The sequence below is a fragment of the Molossus molossus genome, unplaced genomic scaffold, assembly GCF_014108415.1.
Source record: "Molossus molossus isolate mMolMol1 unplaced genomic scaffold, mMolMol1.p scaffold_m16_p_2, whole genome shotgun sequence".
Lineage (NCBI taxonomy): Eukaryota > Metazoa > Chordata > Mammalia > Chiroptera > Molossidae > Molossus > Molossus molossus.
The window spans coordinates 124,231,461-124,256,674 of record NW_023425355.1 but is presented as its reverse complement, the minus strand read 5'-3'; the positions used below and the strand labels follow the sequence as shown (position 1 = coordinate 124,256,674).

Sequence of the window (25,214 nt, the reverse complement as noted above, 5' to 3'; positions counted from 1 at the left end):
GATTGGCTGCCTCCTGCACACCCCTTACTAGGGATCGAGCCTGCAACCCAGGCATGTGCCCTGACCGGGAATCGGGAATCGAACCAGGACCTCTCAATCCATAGGCCAATGCCCAATCCACTGTGCCACACCAACCAGGCTCTAATATTTCTTTTAGCTTGAAAATTCTATGTTTATGACTACAGTGCCACAATGTTCCAAAGAGAAACACTGGGCACAAAAAGGCAGAGCAGCTCTCTTTACATGTCTCTCCATAAAAATAGTTTGTATCACACTTTGATCTGGGAAATGAAGTAAGAATATTTATGCCATTTTTCACTGAAAGCATTTGTTTCAAAACATGTCTGTAAATTCTAGTAGGAATATGTCAGCCTAAGCCTATAGGACATGATAAGTTTGTATTATAAACCATAGAAACATTTATTTTAGAAGTCAAAGAAGCAGTACTCTGTAAAATCAGATACATTTCTTAAAAGCATTTCTTTACAATTAATTTTAAATGGCTCCCTTGTAATCTACAAATATCATATATGATCTGAAAACTTATTGAGTCTTGTTTCCCGCAGTATCTAGTAATACTTTGCTTTTAGTTAAAACATATTACTAGCTTTTAAGCCTAGAGCATAAAGAATTGTAGTTTATTTCAGTTATTTCTTACCCTCTCCCTATAAACACTGTAGCCTCTGCTCTAACCCCTTATCTATGGATAATAGGAGCATTTGTGAACTACTTAGTCTGTGTATTAAAGGTATCCCAATACTTCTCAGAACTTAAACTCTTATAAGCCCTCTTTCCCTCTGTTTCCCGCCATGGAAAGTCCTTAGTACAGCACTAGGCACATCGAATATGTGGTACCTATAACAATAATAGTAAGTTGCTCTCTTTTTTCCTTATATGGGAGATAACCAGGCATTTAGAAGTATAGATGCCTTAGATATGGAAAGGGTCTGAGGGATACAGATTACCTGGCCTTAACTTCCATCCAAATATGAAAAGCCTTCTCTTCTAGCCTTCGTTCATATCTTTTCAACTTCTGTTTGAAGATAGCACCAGAAACTGCTTCTTGCCCAGCCAGTGTGGCTCAGTGGTTGAGCATCAACCCATGCACCAGGAGGTTGCTGGTTCGATTCCTGGTCAGGGCACATGCCCAGGTTGTGGGCCGATCTCCAGTGGGGGACATGCAGGAGGCGGCCAATCAATGTTCTCGCTCCTCGATGTTTTTATCTCTCCTTCCCTCTCCCTTCCTGTGTCTCTAAAAATCAATAAAGGAAAAAAAACTACTTCTTACTAACCATCAGACCTAGATTGGCATTCAAATACTAGGAGGCAGCTATCAGTTTTTCTGGGTCTTCCTACTCTAGGATAAACTTCTGTGTGCCCTCATGTCACATGGTTTCTAAACGCTTTTTAGTTCTGGGTTGCCTTCATTACATGCATTCCAATTTGCCAGTGTCTTCCAGAGCAGAATAGAATATTCCATATACAACCCGACCTGTACTGAATAGAGTGATTTGGGCATCTCTGACCATAAATTCTGCTTTGACTGCTCTGGCCTGAGTTCATTCATTTAGTCTGATAACCTCATCATAGCATGGGCTCCAAAAGCACATGGTAAAATATCTGTCACTTTTCCAAATGAATCATAGTCAAGCCAAGTCTCTTCCATTCTGTATTTGCACAGGGCTTTTTTTACTCGAAATTTGGGTCTTTGTTTCTTCCTGTTAAATTTCATGCCAACACAGACTGAATTGTTTTTCACTCTATTCTGTTACTCTTCCAGTTTCGTCTCATATGGAGACTTAACAAGCGTATGCTTTCTGTTTTTGTTTCATTTCGTGTGACTTTGTTTAGATTCATAAAAATTTAAAGCTGAGAGGGACAGTAGATTAGATGACAACAGATTTTGCTACACCCTGCTCTCCCCGAGTTTTACACTTGAGGAATCTAAGAGTAGACAAATGAAATTGGAGTCACTTGGCCTTTTTGACAGCTAGTAAGTAGTTGATCCAGGAGGCAACTATCCAGGTTATTGGGCTTCAACATCTGCATGCCTACCTAGGCCTTCTCTTTCCTTCTAAATCTGGATATTCAGGATTCCAGTCTCCCAAATCCAGTATTTTTTGTTTGTTTGCTTGCTTTTCAATTTTTTAATTATTGAGAGAGGAAGGGGAAGAGAGAGAGGAAAGGCGGAGAGAGAGAGAGAGACATCGATTTGTTGTTCCACTTATTTATGCATTGGTTGCTTTTTTTAAAAAAAATTATCCCCTTTATTGATGTTAGAGAGAGAGAAGGAGGGAGCAAGAGATAGAAACATCAATGAGAGGGAACATGGACTGGCCGCCTCCTGCATGCCCCCCTCTGGGGATCAGGCCCACAACCTAGGCATGTGCCCTGACTGGGAATCCAACCAATGACCTCTTGGTGCATGGGTCAATGCTCAGCCATTGAGCCACACCAGCCAGGCAATGCATTCACTGGTTGCTTCTTATATGTGCCCTGATGGGAGATTGAACCCCCAACCTTGGCATATTGGAATGATGCTCTAACCAACTGAGCTACCCAGCCAGGGCCCAAGTCCAGTGTTCTTTTCAGTGTATCACACATGTCACTTCCTTAGTCTGCTAATTTAGCAACTCAGCCATACACACACCAAACACACACACACACACACATTAGCAATAGTATAAGATTTTTTTCCTTTTGCATATTTTTCTAGTTTTTAAACATTAACAAACATTTTAAAAAATTAAACCAAAGCAAGAAAAGAAGGCAGGGAATAAAGCTAGATTGTTAAAACTTTTTCTCAGTAAATTCATGCTAATTGCACTTGGTCACACTGCCTTCTTTTTTCTGTAAGTGTTTACAAAGCATCTATTCAATATTCATTTCTTTTTTGTTTGTTTGTTTTTTGTTTTTTAAACCTCATCCGAGGACATTCTTGCATTTATCTTCAAATAGAGCGGGGCGGGAGGGAGAGAGAAGGAAGAGAGAGAGAGAAACATTGACATGAGAGAGACACGAGTGGCTGCCACTCACACGACCCCAACCAGGACAAGAGGACAAACTGCAACCGAGGTACGTGCCCTTAGTGGAAACTGAACCCGGGACTCTATGGTCCGCAGGCCGACACTCTGACCGCTGAGCCAAATCGACCAGGGCTCATTTCTTTTTTAATATGTTTTTATTTATTTTTTATAGAGTGAGGGGAAGGGGGAGAGAGAGAGAGAGAGAAACACCAATGTGAAAGACAAGCATCAATCGGCTGCCTCTTGTACGCCCCCTGTTGGGGATCAAGCCTGCAACCGGGGCATGTGCCCTGACCAGAATTGAACCAAGACCTCTCAGTCCATGGGACAACACTCAATCCACTGAGCCACACAGGCTGGGCTCCTTACTTTTCTTTACAGTACTAACTATAAAGTGTGCTAACTACTTAAATCTGTAATGCTAAGCACTCGAGTTGTTAAAAATAGCTATTGTTTCATTCTTTTTTATTACCATATGAAAATACCCCCAACAATGTATGGGAACATTAATTTACTCATCATCTCTCTCTATTCTACAGTTTACCAGATCTATTACATTTTTTTTTTATTTCACTCAGTAATTTCATTTCTAGGCTTTTTAAATGTTTACTTTTATTTCTCTTTTAATTCCAAATTTCATGATTTTTAAAAAAAAAAAAAAATGGAAATCATGCCTTAATTTATCTCTGATTACTTTTAGCACATGCTTTTATTTTAAAGTCTTTCTCAGACTGGAGTGAATTCTGTTCCAGCTGTTAAGTTTTGTTGGCTAATGTGTTAATAATAGATTTTTTCTTGTATTTTGGAATTTTCACTTCCTGTCTCTTCTTCCATTAAGCAGCAGTCTTAGGCAACAAGCAGACATTGCTTGTTTGCAAGCATCCCTACACTGGTAGGAGAGCGCCACCTAGCCTCTGGCTTCAAGCACTGAAGCTGATTCTGTTCTTTGTCTTATACAAAACATTTTGGAGGAGCCAGTTTTCCGCCACCACTCCTGCTCCCTGAGACATACAAGGAAATGAATCAGAACCCATCATGCTGTAGCTTCCAGTCCTCCTCGGTCATGCATTTCTGTTTCTGTCCATATCAACACTATCCTGTATTTGAGTTATTTCAGCATGTGTTATTTCAGTTTTCTCTTTTTATATTTAACCTGAAGTTCTCTGTGTTTAAAACAGAGAGAATCTTGAAAGTGCAAACTCTCCATCTCTGTTGATGTGAACATCTACTTCTTTTTCATCATCAAGAGAAATCTTTTATTCTCTCCCTATCCCCTGGCATGTGATTCATCTAGGCCTGACATGGTAACATCTCTAGGTTCCCGTTTTAATTCTCAAAGGAACGAAAAGGAATTGGGTCACATGATCCTCCACTTGTTCTAAGACTTTAAACATATTTAACTGCTTAAATTTGTCCCACTCTTGCTAGTTGGAAAATTTTTCTTAGTGGTGGAAGAGACTGAAGTGAAATAGAGCAGCTGAGTAGTTCTGCTTTCCTTCTCCCATCTATTAATAGTTCACTATCTTCGCAAAGTTGTGTTTTTCTCTTTCTTTGTTCATCTTTTTCTAAATACTATTTCCCCAAACAGAATCCTTTGGGGGCCTTTAATATGATTGTGAACTTAAGCTTATTTAGGATTTGTGACTTCTGTGTTCTGTATTCTGTCACTAGGATATAAATATCCTGAGGTCAGGGTACTTGTCTTTTTCACCACTCCATCTCAGCCAGCTGACATGTAGTAGACATGCAATAAATATTGTTTACATCCCAAATCCTATGTTGTGCCATTTTTATCTATTTAAATATGAGCTTCAAAGAAGGTTTCCTGTATCCCCCTACCTTGGTTTATTTAAACGTCCTTTCTCCTATCTCTTCTTTTACATGATTTATGATTATATATCAAGGTTTTCTTTTTTTTTTAATCCTCACCCGAGGGCATTTTTCCATTTTTTGTTCAGATAGAGTGGGAGGGAGAGAGAGGACGAGAGAGAGAGAGAGAGAGAGAGAGAGAGAGAGAGAGAGAGAGAGAGAGAAACATCGATGCGAAAGGGACACACCGAGTGGCTGCCACCCGCACGACCAACCAGGGCCGGGGACAAACTGCAACCGAGGTACGTGCCCTTAGCGGGAACTGAACCCGGGTCTCTCTGGACCGCAGGCCGACGCTCTAACCGCTGAGCAAAACCGGCCAGGGCAGTATCAAGGTTTTCTTTTAAGAGTTTTTCATCCCCCTCAAGCCAGCTATCCTATTTTACATATAAGCCTATGTATTAGTTAACTATTGCTCTACAACAATATTACCACAAATGTCAGTGGCTTAAAACCATGCACATTTATTTATTATCTCACAGTTTCCATGGGTCAGGAGTCCAGGCACAGCTTAGCTGGGTCCTCTGCTCAGGCTGCAGTCCAGGTGTTGGCTGTGGATAAAGTCTCATGCAGCTCCATCCTGTTCCAGCTCACTCAGGTTTTTGGCTGAATTCAATTCCTTATAGTAGTAGAACTGAGGGTTTTAGTTCATTGCTTACTGTCAATCCTAGCCTGCCCTCTGTTTCTAGAGGCCACCGGCAGTCCCTTTCCACCTGAAGACTGCTGCCATGGCCCTCTGCTTCCTCAAAGCCAGCAAAGGAGGGAGAGAGTCCAGAAAAGAGGTGTGCTATTATTTATAAACATATATATATATATATGTTTTTATTGATTTTTAAGGGAGAGAGAGAGATAAAAACTTTGATGTGAAAGAGAAACATTGATCGATCGGCTGCCTCCTGCAAGCCCCCTACTGGGGATCGAGCCTGCAACCTGGGCATGTGCCCTGACCAGGAATTGAACCAGGACCTCTCAGTCCATGAGACGATGCTCAATCCACTGAGCCACTCCGGCCTGGCAGGTGTGCTATACTTATGCAATGGAATCATGTACATCCTGTCACCTTTGACTTGTGCCGTTGGTTAGAAGCAAATCATAGGTCTCACCATGTTTAAGGGGCAGGGATGGTACAAGGGTATGAACACCAGGAGGCAGGGTTCCTGGGGGCCACCTTAGTTAAGAATCTGTCTTCCACAGCCTATAAACATTGTTTGTGGACTTCTGTAATGTACTTTCTTGGAAAATATACTTTCTGAGCTATAAATGCTTTTCATTTTAATTCTCTAACTTGTTATTGAAATATTAATGGTATAGGTTATATTTCAAAAATAATGCTCTCCCAATTAAACTCTGTGCTCCTCTTCTGTTTTCTTTTCAAGTAAAAATACTATGGTCTGGCCGGTGTGGCTCAGTGGACTGAACATTGTCCCATGGGCTGAGAGGTCACTGGTTTGATTCCCAGTCAGGGCACATGCCCAGGTTGCAGGCTTGATCCCCAGTAGGAGGGGTGTGCAGGAGGCAGCTGATTGATGTTTCTCACATCGATGTTTCTCTCTCTCCCTTCCTTTCTCTCTAAAAAAATCAATACAAATATATTTTTTAAAAATGCTATAGAGTTAGACTTTGAATTTGTAATCTTATACAAAGGAAGTGTAGCCTAAATTATATATGTAAAAAAAAAGTCCTGGCCGGTTTGGCTCAGCAGTTAGAGCATCAGCCCGCAGACTAGAGACCCAGGTTTGGTTCCCACTAAGGGCACGTACCCTGTTTGAACTTTGTCCCTGGCCCCGATTGGGGTTGTGTGGGTGGCAACCAGTCGATCTGTCTCTCTCAAAACACATCAATGTTTCTCTCTTTCTCTCTCTCTTTCTCTCCCCCCTCCCTCCCTCCCACTCTATCTGAAGATGAATGCAAAAATATTCTCAAGTGAGGATAAAAAGATAATAATTATAAATTATATATGTAAATATATGCATTACTGTAGTGTACACAAAACTGTTTACTCTGTCTAATGGATGATTTTAAGCAGTTTAAGGATTATCTTAATTTGACATAATTTTTTTTCACACCTACTGATTTTAACTGTAACTGCTTTGTAAGATAGAAATCCATTACATCATGAAATATCTACTTTATACTGATACTGTTCATGGTGGTGACATTCATGTCAAGGGACGTTTAAGGAAAAGTATGCGTGCCTGCTATTACATTACATCAGGTCTACTTGATTACAGTCAAATTTCAGTTCTCAAGTGTCTCCCACCTCGAACAATTCAGTTCTTGACCAAGTTGATCATAAAGAAAATGTCTCAATTATTGAACAAAAATTTGTTTTTTAACCCAACAATCCTTTCATGCTGATACCTGTATGATGAGTCACACATGTCTCAGGAAACAAAAAAGGAGAGAATGCACAAGTATGACTCAGTTTACCACTAAACCTCAAGTTATTAACATCTCAGAAAATTGTGCTGTGAATATTTTTGTGTAGTTTTTTTTTTGCTTTTGTTCCTGCTTATTATTATTAAATACATGCAATAAGTCACCATCAGTCCTAAGAAGGTTAGTGATAGCAGCAAAGTGAAAAGAAAAGTTGTGAGAACGACAATAGAGTTTAAAAAAGAAATAATTGCAAAGTATAATAGAGGTGTTCTGTGTCTGATCTGGCCACCCAGGATGGCATAATGAAATCGACAATTAGCACAATTTTGTTGTTGTTGTTAATCCTCACTCAAGTATCTTTTTCCATTGATTTTTAGAGAGAGTGGAAGGGAGAGAGAGAGAGAGAAATATCTACATGAGGGAGATACATCAACTGGTTGCCTCCTGCACGATCCCAACTAGGGCAAGGATTGAATCTGGAACCCAGGTACATGCCCTTGACTGGAATTGAACCTGCAACCCTTTGGTCCACACGCCGAAACTCTAACTACTGAGAAAAACCAGCCAGGGCTGTGATGGGATTTTTAAATTTATAGTTTACTCACCTAAAACTATTGAAAATATACACATTTGTTGATTGGATACCATTTTAGGTCATTGTCTTTTTCAGAGTATGAGGCAAAGGGACATCTGTTTTTTTTTCTTTTCCAAGTAGATCTAGAACTGTGTTGTCCAATATGGTAGCCGCTAGCCACATGTGGCTATTGAGTACACGTGGCTAGTCCCAACTGAGATGTGCTATGAGTGCAAAATATATACTTGATTTCAAAGACTTAGTACAAAAATATAAGCTATCTCAATAATTTTATATTGATTACATACTATAATGAAAATATATTTAATATATTGGGTTAAACAAAATATATTACAATTCATTTGACCTGGGCTTTTTTTACCTTTTTAATACAGTAACTAGAAAATTTAAATTACATATGTGGCTCACATTATACAGGGGTAGGCTAAAATAGGTCAATAATAATAATAAATAATACAATAATTAATAAATAATAATACAAGAAAAAACTCTGCTTCATGTACTCACAACTGTAAACCCACTTTTGCCCACCTTTGTATTTCTGCTGGACAGCACTGGTCTACAAAATCTTATACATTTACTAGTCTTTGGGAACTGCTGTTTCTGAATTGTTTGCTTCCAAAGGATATTCGAGAGTAAAAATTTTAAGTGTCTCTAAGCAAAAAAAAAAAAAAATTTAGTTAGTTTTCCTTGATAGTCCCACTAAAGTACCCAAATATATAACATATCAAAGTTAGGAAGTATACATATGATTTCACTTACATGTGGAATGTAAAGAACAAAATAAATGAACAAACAAAATAGAAACAGACTCATAGATACAGAGAGCAGACTGATAGTTGCCAGAGGCGGGAAGGTGACTGGCTGAAAGAGGTGAAGGGATTGAGAAGTACAAATTGGCCCTGGCCAGGTGGCTCAGTTGGTTGGAGCATCATCCTGTACACCAAAAGTTTTCGGGTATGATCCCCAGTTGGGGTGTGTATGGGAGGCAACCAATTGATGTGGCTCTCTCATATCAATGTTTCTATCTCTCTCTCTCCCTTCCTCTCTCTATAAAAATCCATTTAAATAATATTTAAAAAAATAAATTTAAAAAATAAAAGTGAACAATTCAGTGGTTTTAGTATATTCAGAGTCATGCAATCATCACCATAATCTAAATTTTTTTTCTTTATTGATTTTAGAGACAGAGGAAGTGAGAGAGAGAAAGAGAGATAGAAACATGGATGAGAGAGAACATGACTAGCCACCTCCTGCGTGCCCGCCACTGGGGATCGGGCCCACACCTGGGCATGTGCCCTGACTGGGAATCAAACTGGTGAACTCTTGGTACATGGGTCAACACTCAACCACTGAGCCACACCGGCTGGGCCAACACAATCTAACTTTAGCACATTTTCCTAACCCCATCACCCCAACCCTAGGCAAACACTTATTTACTCTTTGTCTCTATAGATTTGCTTATTCTGGCTATTCCTGATAAATGGAATCATACAATACATGGTCTTTTGTGACTGGCTTCTTTCTCTAAACATGTTATCAGGGTTCATCCGTGTTCTAGCAGAACTTCACCCCTTTTCGTGGCCAAATAATATTCCATTGTGTAGATATACTACATTTTATTTATACTACATTTTATTTATCCATGGAACCTTTTTTAACACTTAAAAATTAATGAACCAACAAGTACTGGCGAGGGTGTGGAGTAAAGGGGACTCTAGTACACTGCTGGTGGGAATGCAGACTGGTGCAGCCACTATGGAAAACAACATGGTGTTTTCTCTAAAAATTAAAAATTGATCTGCCATTTGACCCAGTGATCCCACTTCTAGGAATATATTCTAAGAAGCCTGAAACACCAATCAGAAAGAATATATGCACCGCCTATGTTCATAGCAGAATTATTTACAATCACTAAGACTTGGAAACAGCCCCAAGTGTCCACCAGTAGATGAATGGATAAAAAAGCTGTGGTACATGTACACAATGGAATACTATGCAGCTATAAGAAAGAAAGATCTCTTATCCTTTGAGATGACATGGAGGGACCTGGAGAGTGTTATGCTAAGCGAAATAAGCGAGTCAAAGAAAGACAAATACCACATGATCTCTTGTTTGTGGAATATAATGAACAAGGTGGGCTGATGAATGAAACAGACCCAGAGACATAGAAAGGAATATGGTTCAGACTGACAAACCTCAGAGGAGGGGGGCGGGGGGATGGATGAGATGAACCAAAGAATTTATGTGCATGTATGCATAACCAATGGACATAGACAACAATGCTGGCGGGTGGGGTGAGATTGGGAAGAGGGTGTCCATGGGGAAAAAGGAGAAACATCTGTAACAAAAATAAATTAATAAAAATTGGAAAAAATTAACAAACATAATATTTACCTTTAGTAAGAACTTTCCTGTATATTCTCATATGGGGCCTCATAATATTTTTTTTTAGGTAGGTGTTGCTGTAGTCAACACCATTTTATAGGGGAAGAAATGGAGGCTCAGAAAGCCTAACCAATTTGCCTAAAATCACAGCGTTGAAGAACCAGAACTCATACTCAAAGCTGGTTCATCTGACTCCAAATCATGTTTTTCTTCTTATTGCCACAGCTGCCACCCCACCACTCCTTGGTGATTTTGTTGTAAAGAATAATTACTCCATAGTTATCTTTTTTGCTAACTTTTCTGTTGTTCCTTGATTGAACATATTGTTAGATGCGTGAAATGGACTTGAAAAGAACTTTTAATGTGGCCTCTCCCAAAAACTTTGTAGATAAGATGGAAGTGTTTTCTAGGTGATCTTACACTTCATTAGCTTAGCAACAGATAGAACAACTGTACAAGAAGCAAACTTCTCAGCACATTGATGTCCACCTATGGGGACAGGTACAAGGGTGTGCTGGAGGGTTTTCTTTTCCCTGTCTCATGAAAAACTTTTATAATGACCTAGATAAAACAATGCTTGTGTTAGAAGACCTAGTTTATAATATCTGTAGAAGTCCTGAAGCTGAATTTTTAAAATTTTATCCATCTGGTAGCGTCATACACAGAGAATATGCACAGTAAAACTTTTTATAGTGATAACATACTTCTCTTGGTTTCCTTTTTTCCCATAGGGTTCTGTAGCTATAGCCGGTGCTGTTATTCGCTGGCTAAGAGACAATCTTGGAATTATAAACAGTTCAGATGAAATTGGTGAGTATATTCTAACAAAGGATTAGAATCTAAATAATAAAAAATTGAAATATTTTACCTTTGCAACCTGTTAGTACTTGTGCTTTTGCCCCATGTGTGACATTAAATTATATGGATCCCTATTATGAGTTTGATTTATACATAAAGGACTGTTTTGTGAAGATTTATAAAACAACGAGAATTGACATATTTAGTGGTGGTTATTAATAAACTGGCAAGGTAGGGCATAAAAATTACCCAAGTGTAAAATTGAACACCAAAGATTGCCAGAACCTGCAGGGGAAGTCATTTAGTTAAATTTATCTGATGAGAAAGAGCTTTAACTCTTGGATTACAGTGAGCATTAAAACTCTAGTGCCTACAATTTAAGTATTGATATGGCTGTTTTCAGTTTATGGATAATTATTTTGAACTTACCTACCCACTCTTCCATCTAACTGTTTAATTTTGCCTGAAGGTGAGCTCATCAGAAAAACATTTCTGATTAGGAGTGCACTAGAGGCCACTTCTTCATTTTCCAGTCAGCAACCTTAAAAGTAGTGGAAATGAGCTAAAATACCTTTAGTGAAACTAACCCAGTTCCTTTATTTGAGGGGATAGATTACATTTTAGTGGTGGCAGTCAATGTGGGGCAATTTATTTTGGTTGCTCCTAGCATACTGCTATAGTTAGGAACATTTCATTGTATTAAGGAATAGGAAATTAAAAACCCCGTTCTAATTTTTTTAAATAGATGTGTTTCTTGACAAAAGTAAGTAGGATATATTAGAGTGATTTCGGTTTTTGTTTTTTTCTCACATTAGAAAAACTTGCTAAAGAAGTAGGTACTTCTTATGGCTGCTATTTCGTCCCAGCGTTTTCAGGGTTATATGCACCTTACTGGGAGCCCAGTGCAAGAGGGTAAGAATTAAAAATAAGGTATGCTTTGGTGGGTCTAATAACTTATCAGTCAATAGTTTCCTATCTATTTTCAAGTGATTTTTAAAAATATGTTTTTATTGATTTCAGAGAGAGGAAGGGAGAAGGGGAAAGAGATAAAAACATTGATGAGAGAGAGAAATTGATTGGCCGCCTCCTGCATGCCCCCTACTGGGGATCAGGCCCACAACCTGGGCATGTGCCCTGACCAGAAATCAAACCTGCGGCCTCCTAGTGCATGGGATGACGCTCAACCCACTGAGCCACACCGGCTGGGCTATTTTCAAATGATTTTAAAGTATTGAGGAAACCTTTTTTATTTTATAACCTTTTATCTCCAAGAAGTTATAAATCATCTGACACTAAGCCCCCACCATGTCCATATTCACATTAGTGTTATTTTTTATCTTCAAGGCCTCTGCAAGTTGTATATCAAAGGGTCATCATCTAGATCAATGCTATTTGGTTTTATATTTTTGTCATCTATTCACATGGATCATGAATTTTTTCATATGTGGATGCAGGATTGTGGACCACAAGGACTTTCTAAACTACTTAATGTTTCTGTCCAGTTTTGCTTTGTTTTTTTTGGTTTGTTTGTTTGTTTTTCTATTTGTTCTATCTACCAAATTCAACCTTTCTATATTCAGGACATTTTAGATTGATGACTCATTTCTTATCACTCTTATCACTCTAACCTTAAAAATGTTTGTATTTTTAGGATCATCTGTGGCCTCACTCAGTTCACCAATAAATGCCATATTGCTTTTGCTGCATTAGAAGCTGTATGTTTCCAAACCCGAGAGGTAATAAATATAGACCTGTTTTCTTATACTAAATCTGCTCTTATCATTCTTAAACAAATTACATGAGTGTCAGGAAGTTATTTGAATACTTTATACATTTATTAAATACTTAGTCAAAAATTAAACCTGCCTAAACACTAATGTAATAAATGTAAGTTTTTGTTCTTTTTCCAGATGGCATTAACTTCTGAGTTCCTGTCATCTGCCAGGCACTGGGCACTTTGTGGATGAGGGGAGGCTGAGTGGGACATGTTAGGCAAAGGGAGTAGAACTAACAGCCATTGAGGCAGGACACCTGAGTATAAATAGAGTTATTTGGTTTGGGTGAGGTCAGAGGTATAGGGAGAAAAGAAGTTGGTTGTGACCAGGCCAAGGAGGGCTTAGAAGATCAGAATAAGAAGTCTAAATTTTATTCTGTAGGCTTTGGGAAGCTCCTGAGCATTTATTTATTTATTTATTATTGATAGTTTACAAATGTCCCCCATTTTCCCCCTTTTTGCCCCCCTCCCCCCAGCCCCTGCCCCACTGCAGGCCTTCCCCATGCTATTGTCTGTGTCCATGGGCTATGCATATATGATCTTTGGTTAATCTCTTTCGGTCCCCTCCCCACTGAGATTTGTTATTATATTCCACACATCCATGCCTGTGGTCCTATTCTTGAGCATTTTTTGAGTAGAAAATCGCCATTTTCAAGGATGTGACTATGAAGTAGTTTATGTTCATTACATTGGTTTATTTAAGATTTTGGATGCCATGAACCGCGACTGTGGAATTCCACTCAGTCATCTGCAGGTAGACGGAGGAATGACCAACAACAAAATTCTTATGCAGCTACAAGCAGACATTCTGTATATCCCAGTAGGTTAGTAAGCCTTCATTCCTTTCGATTCTGAGAATATTTCTTTTGGAAGAACTGTTGTTTAGGCATATGTTAGAAAATAAATACAAAGTTGTTAATGTTGCTCTCTCCTTCAGTGAAGCCCTCCATGCCGGAAACAACCGCCCTGGGAGCTGCCATGGCAGCAGGGGCTGCAGAAGGAGTTGGTGTTTGGAGTCTGGAACCCGAGGACCTGTCAGCCGTCACAATGGAGCGGTTTGAACCCCAGATCAATGCTGAGGGTACATTTCAAAAATGAAACTTTTCTTGGTATACCGTGAATACAACCTCAGTGAGAGAGAGCTTGCCTTTGTGTTTATTCATAAGAGAAGGCACCAAGTACAATGGCAAATGCTACTGTTTCAGGTTTGGCTAGTAAGCATGTTGGGCTATACCGAATGAGTGTGAATGAGAGAAATCGTTCCTTATATACATAAAAAAAAAAAACCTTCTATAAAAAAAAGCTAAAAACTTCTAGAATCATATTTTTACTGCTCACGTTTACAGTGCTTTTGTGTAGGAGGATAACACTGCCACACTATCAGTTCTAGCTTGTTCAAATAACCTTTTTTAAAAGGAAAAAAGGAGCTTTATCAGCTACCCATCCCTAATGTCTACACGGGATCAACTTTGATGCCAATGGCCTGGTTTTAGGACATGATTACCTGGGCTAAAGGACGTTCTGGTAACTTTTTTTTTCCTTTATTAATTTTAGAGAGAGAGGAAGGGAGAGGGAGAGAGAGATAGAAACATCGATGAGAGAGAACATCAATTGGCTGCCTCCTGCATGCCCTCCACTGGAGATCAGGCCCACAACCTGGGCATGTGCCCTGAATGGGAATCGAACCAGCGACCTCTTGGGCATGGCTTGTTGCTCAATCACTGAGCCACACTGGCTGGGCCATTCTGTTAACTTTTAAGCACAGTGGGGTTAGCCAGGCAAAAGCAGCAACAGTTTAAATAACTAAGTGTTAAATCTTATTCACTTCCTAACAAACTAAGCTAAGGCCCAAGCCCTGACCACACCATTATAAAAATAATCTAGTGAACATTCAACAATCAAGATAAGTGAAAAAAATAAAAATAAATAAATGAAATAAAATAGTCTAGTGAGCTTGGCCAGTGTGGCTCAGTGGATTGAGCATCGTCCCATGGACTGAGAGGTCTCAGTTCCATTCCCAGTCAGGGCACATGCCTGGTTACAGGCTCGATCCCCAATAGAGGGCGTGCAGGAGGCAGCCAGTCGATGTTTCTCTCTCACATCCATGTTTCTCTCTCTTTCTCCCTTCCTCTCTCTAAAACAATAAATAAAAATATATTTGAAAAAATAATACTTTAAAAATTGTCTAGTGATATACCTCTTAAATTGAAACAAATTTGAGTACAAAAATAAGGTTTATATATATATTGAATTTGGTTTCATAACTTTTTTAAAACCTATGCATACAAACAGCATCAAAGTGAATTTTGAGCTATTGGGAAATAAGCTTCAAATCCATTTTTAATTTCCTGGAAGACTATGCCAGTGTGTCTTAATTTAATTCAATCTTTTCCATATATAAGAAAATGGGCTGTAATACTAATGATTTTAAAGTCAGACAGTATCGGCTTCTGGTCAAGATGGCAGCATAGGTAAATGCAGTACTGGCCTCCTCCTACAACCACATCAAAATTACAAGTAAACTACAGAACAAACATTCAGAACTGACTGAAATTGAGCTGAATGGAAGTCCTACAACTACGAAATTAAAGAAGAAGCCATATTGAGACTGGCTCCAGCATGAGGGAGGAAGCTTGAAAGGCACCAAAGACATACAGGGAAGAACTGAGTTGTTTGGCATCCGGGTAAGAGCTAGAGAGGCAGCTTTCTCCTGGACAGATCTGCTGACAGAGGCTGTTCCTTTGGTGAGCCCCTTCCCTACGGACCCTGGAGACAGGCACAGAATCTGGGACTCTACCATTATGATTCACACTGTATGCCCTGCTCCACCCAAGTTTTGGGCCCACCCAAGCTATTTCCAGTGGCTTTACTGTAGGAATGGCCTGTCTTGGCTCCTGCTTCAGATTTTCCTAAATTCTCTCAAACAAGCAGCACCTGGCCTCAGTGAGCCCCATACCTCTCACTAAGTGGCCCCAGGCCTGGCACCAGAAGCAGCCAGCCTTGATTCACAGCTTGGCTTTGCCTGGGCACCTCCAAGACCAGCACAAGCAGCAGCCATTGGCGGATCACTTTGTACCTTATGCCTGGTAGCCCCAGGTAGAACACGGGCAATGAATGACCTGGCCCCAGAGCAAGCACACCCAGTGGACAGCTTCAGACCACATCGAAGCATCACCACCCAACCACCTCCACAAGTGACACACTCAAGGAGTGGACTCAGTGGGTACCAGAGCCCTGCTGAAGTAAGTCTTGCTCTGTGTGGTGGACCCCTGCACGGCTGATCCTCCAAGGTGGTCAGAGGTCACTGGTCAGCAGGCACAGCCAGTCTTTGCAGCTGATCAGCCTGAGTAAATCCCTCCCATTGATGTGCAAACAACAATCAAGACTCAATTACAACAGAAGGGTGCATAGCCCACAGTAGGGGTACACCTCAAGGGGACATCTGGGGTGATCAGGGAGGCTGTGCCACAGGACCCTACAGGACACCTACTACAATAGGCCACCCTACCAAGCCTAGGATACATAGCAACCCTACCTAATACATAAAAACAATCACAGGGGGCAGCCAAAATGAGGAGACAAAAAGACATGTCCCAAATGAAAGAACAGGAAAAAAAAAACCTCCAGGAAAAGAACTAAATGAAATGGAAATAAACAATCTAACAGATCCAGAGTTCAAAACACTGGTTATAAGGATGCTCAAGGAACTTAGTGAGGACCTCAAGAGGATAAAAAATGACCAGTCAGAAATGAAGAATGCACTAACTGAAATAAAGAATAATTTACAGGGAATCAATAGTAAAATAGGTGAAGACAAGAAGCAAACCATTTATTTGGAATATAAAGAAGCATAAAACACCCAATCAGAACAGCAAAAAGAAAAAATAATTAAAAATAAATGAGGATAGTATAAGGAGTCTCTGGGACAACTTCAAGTATAACAACATTTGTATCATGGGGTGCCAGAAGGAGGAGAGAGAGAGCAAGAAACCTATTTGAAAAAATAATGACAGAAAACTTTACTAACTTGGTGAAGAAGACAGACATACAAGTCCAGGAAGCACAGAGAGAGTCCCAAACAAGATGAACCCAAAGAGGTCCACACCAGGACACATCATCATCAAAATGCCAAAGGTTCAAGACAAAGAATCTTAAAAGCAGCAAGAGAAAAGCAGTTTGTTACCTACAAAGGAGCATCATAAGACTGTCAGCTGATTTCTCAAAAGAAACTTTGCAGGCCAGAAAGGAGTTGCAGGAGATATTCAAGCTGATGAAAAGCAACGACCTCTAACCAAGATTACGCTATCCTGCAAAGCTATCATTTAGAATCGATGGACATATAAAGAGTTTCCCAAACAAGAAAAAGCTGAAGGAGTTCATCACCACCAAACCAGTATTATATGAAATGTTGAAGGGTCTTCTTGAAGGAGAAGAAGAACAAAAATATGAACAATAAAATGGCAATTAATACATATTTATCAACAATTGAATCTACAAACAAAATGAGCAAGAACAGAAACAGACTCATAGATACAGAGAACTTTTTGTTGGTTGCCAGATGGGTGGGGGCTGGAGAGATGAGTGAAAAAGATGAAAGAATTAAGAAGTACAAATTAGCTGTTAGACTGATGAATCTCAGAAGTAAGGAGGATTGGGAGGGTGGGAAGGGATAAACCAAAGAACATATATGCATATATGCATGACCAGTGGACACAGACAATAGTGTGGGGAAGGCAGGAGTGGGGAGGAGAGGGTCAATGGGGAAAAAAGGAAGGACATCTGTAGTACATTCAGCAATAAAGATAAGTTAAAATAGCCCGGCCGGTGTGGCTCAGTGGTTGAGCGTCGACCCATGCACCAAGAGGTCACCTGTTCAGTTCCCGGTCAGGGCACATGCCCAGGTTGTGGGCCCAATTCCCAGTGGGGGGCATGCAGGAGGCAGCCAATCGATGTTCTCTCTCATCGATGTTTTGATCTTTCTCTCCCTCTCTCTCTAAAATCAATAAAGAAAAAAATATTTAAATAAAAACACACAAAACATTTGTTTAGAGCTGACTAAAGGCAGAAACTGTCTTTATGTGGGGATATAAAGATGAATAAAGACCAAGTTCTTGCCCTCCAGAAGGCTCAAGTATATTAGGAGAGGTAGACAAAACCATGAAAATTCACTGTAGAAGCTGCTATCTTGAGGTGTGTGTGAGGTGCTATGGACGTTGGATGAGGGGCAGAAGTGGGGCAATGGAAAGCTCTCTGAAGCCAGTGATATTTGGGCAGTGTCTCACAGGAGTCACAGCCTTGAGGTGCTGTGGAAAGGCTGGGAAGCTGGAAAAAACCATAGCTCTGTACTGTACATGTTGCCCATTGTTAGGAGTGCAGTGTATGTGTGGATGCACCAGTGCCCATTTTTGTTTAGTCCTCTTATTGTGGATTTCCACCTTAAAGAAATCCTGTCTCCATGTCCACTGTTCATGCATACATGCATATAAGTTCTGTGGTTCATCCCTCTCTCGCCTCCCCACTCCTTAGGGGATTGTCCTCAAACTGTTATGTTCATTATATTCCACAAATCAGTGAGATCATATGAAATTTGTCTTTCTCTGTTTGGCTTGTTTCACTTAGGATGATACTTTCCAGGTCCCTCCATGTAGTCTCAAAGGATAAGAGATCTTTCTTTCTTACCGCTGAGTAGTACTCCACTGTGTATATGTACCACAGCTTTAAAAAAAGAAATCCTGTCTCACAGGAATGAGATTTGAATCCTGTGAGAAATCAATACTTGTTAAATACTTTGGCTGGACCAAAAATAATTCTCCTTCTAGTCTTTCCACATTGTAGCATGCCCCTCCCTGTATTGCCAACAACCTCCCACCCCTTCTCAAAAAAAGAGAAATCAGCCCGGGCCAGTGTGACTCAGTGGTTTAGTGTTGTCCCCATGGACTGAGAGGTCCTGGTTCTATTCCCGGTCAGGGCACATGCCCGGGTTGTGGTGGGCATGCAGGAAGCAGCCGATGAATGTTTCTCTCTCATCAATGTCTCTTCCCCTCTCTCGCTCTCTCTCCCCATCTCCCTTCCTCTCTCTCTCTAAGGTCAATAAAAGCATTAAAAAGAGAGAGAGAAATCAGATTAAATGAGATTTGCCTTTTAAATTTATCACCACTTACTTGCAAATGGCCTGGCCTTAACAGGCAGCCTGTCTCCCATTCTCCCGTCACCCTGTAGACCATGCTGAATTTCCCCTCCAACTTCCAAAGAACCTTCTTTCCCAGTCATTGGCTATCACTAGCAAACATACTCTCTCAAATCTGAGTCCTGGTAAAGTCCCACACCAGTTAAATGTGTGTAACAATTTGCCAAGAAATGCTAAGTGAACATAAGTATGGCGCCTAAAACATCTCAGTAAACAGCCTTTCATATGTGTGTGTGTTTCCTGTCTTCTATTTCTAGAAAGTGAAATTCGTTATTCTACCTGGAAGAAAGCTGTGATGAAGTCAATGGGCTGGGTTACAACTGAGTCTTCTGAAAGTGGTAACTGTGTTTTCTATTATTATTGCCACTTTGTCTTAGTATGTTAACTAGGTTATTTAAGTATTTGACCATTTATACTTAGCAGAGATGCTCTGAAAAAAAGCATTACCATATATCCAGAGTTTCTCACATTTTGAAAATACTTTGAAGTTCTAAACATAAAATGTAAATTATCAGAGTGATTGCATACATCCTGCCATGTCTTTCGTTATTAGTTTATTCCTAGAACTTCAAGTTATACCTCAGTTTTCTAAAAGTGAAATTATTTCTAGTTTCTTCTCCTTTTTTCTAGTTTCTTCTTAATGGGAAAAAAAATCAACTACAGTCTTTGTTGTTTTTTTCTCTCTTAATGTCTTACTTTACCTTTTTGGGGGGCCGTCTTCATTACCTGAACCAATCAAAAACTATATTAATTTCAGAATATATTTCACTACTTCCTAAGCTGATTCCAAGTTCTTAGCGAGTGTACATTATGGGAATTCATTATGATCTGAGAGAAAGAAATGTTCCAGTCATAGTAAATTAGAAGTGTCATAAATTAGGAAATGCTCTTGGAAGAAAACAGAGGACTATTTTTTTTTTTAGTTGTTTAGGTTGGAAAGTATTCAGCTTAAGTAAACCATTTAGTTACAAGCAGCCTTAAGCTTCCTTTAATATGCCTATGCTATTTAAACAGCCTTAAACAGGCCTTTTTTAAAAAAAAATATGTTTTTTTATTGACTTTCTAGAGCGAGGAAGGGAGAGGAAGAGAGAGAGAAACATCGATGTGAGAGAGAAACAACGATTGGCTGCCCCCTGCACGCCCCCTGCTGATGATCAAGCCCAAAACCCAGTCATGTGCCCTGACTGGTAATGGAATTGGGACTTGTCAATCCATGGAATGACGCTCAATCCACAGAACCACACTGTCTGGGCTAAACAGGCCTTTAATATAACAATATTTTAATTACTTGCTAAATGCAAGATTTGGAACACAATGAATGGAACAACTGACCAATAATACATTGAAGCATATACTTTACTGAAGAAGGGTTTATAAATTATCACCTGCCTTCCAACCCCACAGTGGACATAAAACCACTTTTCCCCCCCACCTCCACCCCCTAGAACCACTTTTATTTTGTTTTGTTTTGTTTTTATTGATTTGAGAGACAGAAACATCAATTTGTTGTTCTTTTTTATGCATTTGTTAATTGCTTCTTATATGTACCCTGACTGGAGATCCAACCCACAGTCTTGGCGCTCTAACCAACTGAGCTACCCGGCCAAGGCCAAAACCACTTTCAATGAATCTGGCTTTCAGGAGAACCTTCTGGAACCATCCACTACCACAGATCACTATGATCTGTACTTTTAGTCCTGGATCTTGTTCCCACATGAAGCTTTCTCCTTAGTAAGCTTAATATCCTCCCTCCCCCCCGCCCCAATCTTTTATTCTGAGACTTGGTTAGAAAATATCAAAACAACCGCCCTGGCCGGTTTGGCTCAGCAGTTAGAGCGCCCAGAGAGACCCGGGTTCGGTTCCCGCTAAGGGCACGTACCTCGGCAGCAGTTTGTCCCCAGCCCTGGTTGGGTCGTATGGGTGGCAACCACTCGATGTGTCCCTTTCACCTCGATGTTTCTCTCTCTCTCTCTATCTGAACAAAATATCGAAAAATGTCCTTGGTGAGGATAAAAAAAAAAAAACATGTTCTCAGGCAGGTTTTTAGACTGTAGATTAATACAATTTCGTTTTCAAATGAGAGTAATATTAACAGTCAGATGCATTTTTTTACATCAAATTCTATTTTAAAAAGAAAAACAAAACCGATAGGGCTTGAAATTTATGATCGGTGGGTTAATATAACTTTTCTGATAGCCAATCTATAATTTGAATTTGGGGGGAATTGCATTGCTTATTTTGTAACTTTGGGGAAAGACTCAAGAAAGCTAAAATCAACAGCCTCCCAAAAAGTTCTCCATCGGCTTTCTTTGGCTTTGCCAGTGGAAGGTGTATGGTCTATATGCATTATGTTCTTGGCTACCCGTGGCATGCTATCTGCATTGTTTGTTAATTGTCATAAGCCTTCTATATTGATTATATTTTTGATTTGAAGTAATAACTCTTTGCTAGCTTTTATGAATATACTTTTTGTAACTTATTTTGTTTTGCTATCATGTGATTCTTAACACAAATATTGTAATTATGTGTCTCTCTTTTGGTTTGCTTGACTGGAATTCCCTTCTACTTGGATGACCACAGGTGACCCTAGTATCTTCTGTAGTCTACCCTTGGGCTTTTTTATAATGAGTAGCATGGTAATGTTAATCGGAGCAAGGTACATCTCAGGTCAGTTACTCTTTAAATTAGACAATTTTATTAGTTAGTGTTAATGTATTTGTGTATAACGCAGCAGAAAGTTTTCAGTGTTTTTCATTCTTCCTGTGCTTAGGAACCTGGAAAATCCATTAAAGGTCTAATTAGACTAGAATTAAGGATTGTGGCTCTGCTCAACCTCTCACTTTTAGTAGATGATTTCTTTGAGGGGCTGCATTCTACTGTCAACTACAGCAATGAGCAAAAGTGCAAGTACTATTGCTAATGCTAAATGGCAGGACTTTCAAAGTGACAGATGAAAGTTCAAGTATAATTTTTGACAGTAATTAAATTGGCTTTCAAGTGTACATAAGATGTTTTTCATACTATGAGAATTTGCTGTGTATGGCTTAAGATTTTAATTCTGGTAAGAGTTTTGGCCAGAGTATGTTACCAGAGTTTCTGTAAAATGCTTAAATGGGAAAATGTCTAGTCACTTTTGCTTTCATTAAAAGACTACATTTTGTGAACTGAAGTTTTTAAAAAAATATTGCTTAAATAAATTGGGGTAGAATTAAAACTGAATTATTATTTTTTATACCTTAACTTCTACTGAAGATTTTTATGAAAGTAAAATTGCTCAGCATGTGATGAAATATGCTGCATAACTTATATTAATTTAAATATAATAATCATTTTGGAAGCTGTTCCTGATGCTAGCTCAATTTTTTTTTCAAATTAATGGCTTAAATGGAAATAACTTGTTCCATATGTTGCCAAGAAAGTGCAACATTTTAAAAGTCTTCATGATTAGGGAAAGAGTTAAATTATTTCCCTTAATTAACTAGATGATGCACTGCTTTTAAAATGTAAAATTTAAACTTTATTGATATGGGGGAAACATCTGTTTGTAGAAATCTGACAAGCCTTAATTCAGCTTGCCATCATCAGTTTAGTGCTATATATAAATATAGAATGAAAATTATTTCTATTAGTGATAAAATTTGGGTTACTTACATGAGAATTTAAAAGTAAGATTCTCTTTTTCTGTACTCTTCATATTTAGGATAAATTTATTCAAATCTGCATTCATAATGACAATACCTTATGTTGGTATTAGTGCTTTACACCTTACCATGGGCTTCTGTATATATAAATCTATAGGGAATTAGCAGATGTCTATTTTCTTGGTGGAAGAAGCCAATCATTCCCCAGAAGAGCTGTAATTTAAATGTATAAAGAAATGTATATGCAGTTTGGGGAGAACTTTTATTATTTTTCAGTATCCTGAGGTATTTTGGGCTGCATAATGATCATCTGGAAAAAGAAAGAAAAGTATATTGCAGCTAAAGGTTTTCATTGATTTTCTTTTCCCTCCAGTGTTTCCCCCTTGGAACCATGGCAGGATGAAAAGGCCTGCTCACTATGAATATTGAGCATATCTGTGAGCTAAAGGATACATTAAGTTGCCAAATTCCTAGGCTTCCAAAATGGATATGGTTACCATCTTTAGGTTCTCTGTTGGTAACCTATGCTGAGATTTGAGAACAGTGGGAACTGTTTGCCTTGGTAAACAACTAGCAATATTGTTAATATTTGCTAATTCTGGAGTTGGCCGTTATATTTGTTGCATTTTTAACCGTGAAGCAATATTTAGAGACCATATGGAATTTCTAACTCTATAAATGATTAAATAGTCTTCATTGCTTTAACTCCTGAGTTGCATGTATGTTATTATTGACATATATGGTTTTTGTCCCCCATTTTAGGTAACGCATAAATAATACCAATTTCATGGATTCCAACAATTCGAGTTCTTTACCTAACAAGAGACTCCAGCGGTTCTGTCTCTTAATGTGATGACACTATTCATAGACTGATTTTATTTATAAGCCACTTGCTGCATGACCCCTGAAGTAGACCTGTGGCTCGAAATAAAGAAAATGCAGCAGAAAGAATGCTATAGAAACATTTGGTGTGTTTTTTAACATCAACCATAAGATTGGACCAGCCACCTTTGGAGCTGAACCCTCCTTTGCCATCACTTCCTGCCCCATTTCCTCTAAGATCTAGGAATAATCCAGATCCTGTCCATTGGCAACTTTCCTCAAGCATAGTCAATTGCTGATGGGCCAGGATTTGATTCTCTGCACTACACACACTAGATCAAACGGTTATTACTAACTGGCTAAAAATGAGTGACTTTGTGTTTCTTTTCAGAAGACCCCAAAAGTTCTCTTTTCTGCATATGAGGGAGACCACAGAATCTTCACTGAATGTTTAAATGGAATCCTCTACTAAATTCTTATGATGAACGTTTAGTATTCTCATAGCTTAGATATTTTTCTGAAAGGTATTTGCCAAAACCAAAATTCTTCAGACATTTTCCATGATCTCACTAATTACACTAAATTTCTGTCTGGGTTTTATAGGGAAGAACGCTTTTTCCTCCACCCACCCCATCTCTCCTTTTTATATTTTTTACTTTATATGTATTACATACATGCCTATATATTTTATATACTGAGGGTAGCCCATTTATAAATTAAGAGTACATTTTACATGGCCTCACTAATTACACTGAATTTGTGTCTGGATCTTACAGAGAAGAACACTTTTTTGTTTCCTTTTTATATTTCTTACTTTGTATGTCTTACATACATGCCTATATATTTTATATACTGAAGGTAGCCCATTTATAAATTAAGAGCACATTGTATTCAGTAGTTTATAATGGGGCTGGTCTTAAGTAGACCACTATGTGTATAAATATTTTGGGGAAAATAGCTATATATGTTTTGGGACAACAGTTATTCACATTACTTGCCAGGAAAAATTTTTTTCTTAAAGAACCAACATTTGAAATAAAGTATGTGTTCTATGTCAATAAAAGAAAATATACTTTATTGTGACTTCAACTATATTTCTTAAACCGTACATTTTATTTAAATTTTATACCTGGATATATACTAAAGAAAGAACTGTGGAATACTACAGAAAATATTGTTTTCAAACACAAGTACTAGTCCATATAAAGTTATTTTCCTTTGACATAATTTTAAACATATTTGGGATCCTTTTGAGGGGATGTCAAAAAGGGTTAAAAGCTTAAGTAAAAAACAAATAAAAACAAAACATCTTAGAAATAAAGCCAAGATCACTTTCTATCCAAAAATGTTATTAATTACTGATAAGCAATTATAATTTCTATTTGGGATGACAGAATTACTTCTGCTTACTGTCATAACAACTGAAAAAGATTTACTATTAGAAATGGCTTCCAGTGATATGAAGACTTTCTCAAAATATTTAGTATTGTGTGTGCCTAATCTAACTTCTTAATGTCGATTTTTAAAACATCTTTAAATTAATTGCTGTTTACTACGAACAAGAATATACTGCCTCCTAATTATTCAATCAGTGCTGAAGATGGAAAAATATTTATATGTTAATATAAAAGGTTTTGTTTGGAATTCATGCTAACTTGGATTTGCAGTTCTCATTGTGCTGTTTCTAAATTGCTGAATCTGCTGGATTTTACTGATGTTGCTGCCACTTTAGTGA

At 38.7% G+C, this 25,214-nt stretch overlaps 1 protein-coding gene across 4 annotated transcripts in view; it reads left to right on the top strand.

The window, feature by feature from the left end:
* The window catches only part of GK (glycerol kinase), a 77,006-nt gene extending 52,412 nt beyond the window's left edge, over positions 1 to 24,594 (top strand). Inside the window, exons 14-21 of one of the 4 annotated variants that reach the window (XM_036270219.1) lie at positions 10,989 to 11,067; positions 11,871 to 11,967; positions 12,707 to 12,791; positions 13,533 to 13,653; positions 13,767 to 13,910; positions 19,274 to 19,354; positions 21,597 to 21,683; positions 23,420 to 24,594. In XM_036270219.1, coding sequence (XP_036126112.1) covers positions 10,989 to 11,067; positions 11,871 to 11,967; positions 12,707 to 12,791; positions 13,533 to 13,653; positions 13,767 to 13,910; positions 19,274 to 19,354; positions 21,597 to 21,683; positions 23,420 to 23,430 — 705 coding nt within the window. In that variant the 3' untranslated portion in view covers positions 23,431 to 24,594. The remainder of the gene's footprint in view (positions 1 to 10,988; positions 11,068 to 11,870; positions 11,968 to 12,706; positions 12,792 to 13,532; positions 13,654 to 13,766; positions 13,911 to 19,273; positions 19,355 to 21,596; positions 21,684 to 23,419) is intronic. The other 3 variants (XM_036270220.1, XM_036270221.1, XM_036270222.1) reach the window with 3 other exon arrangements.
* Positions 24,595 to 25,214: the final 620 nt, after the last annotated feature.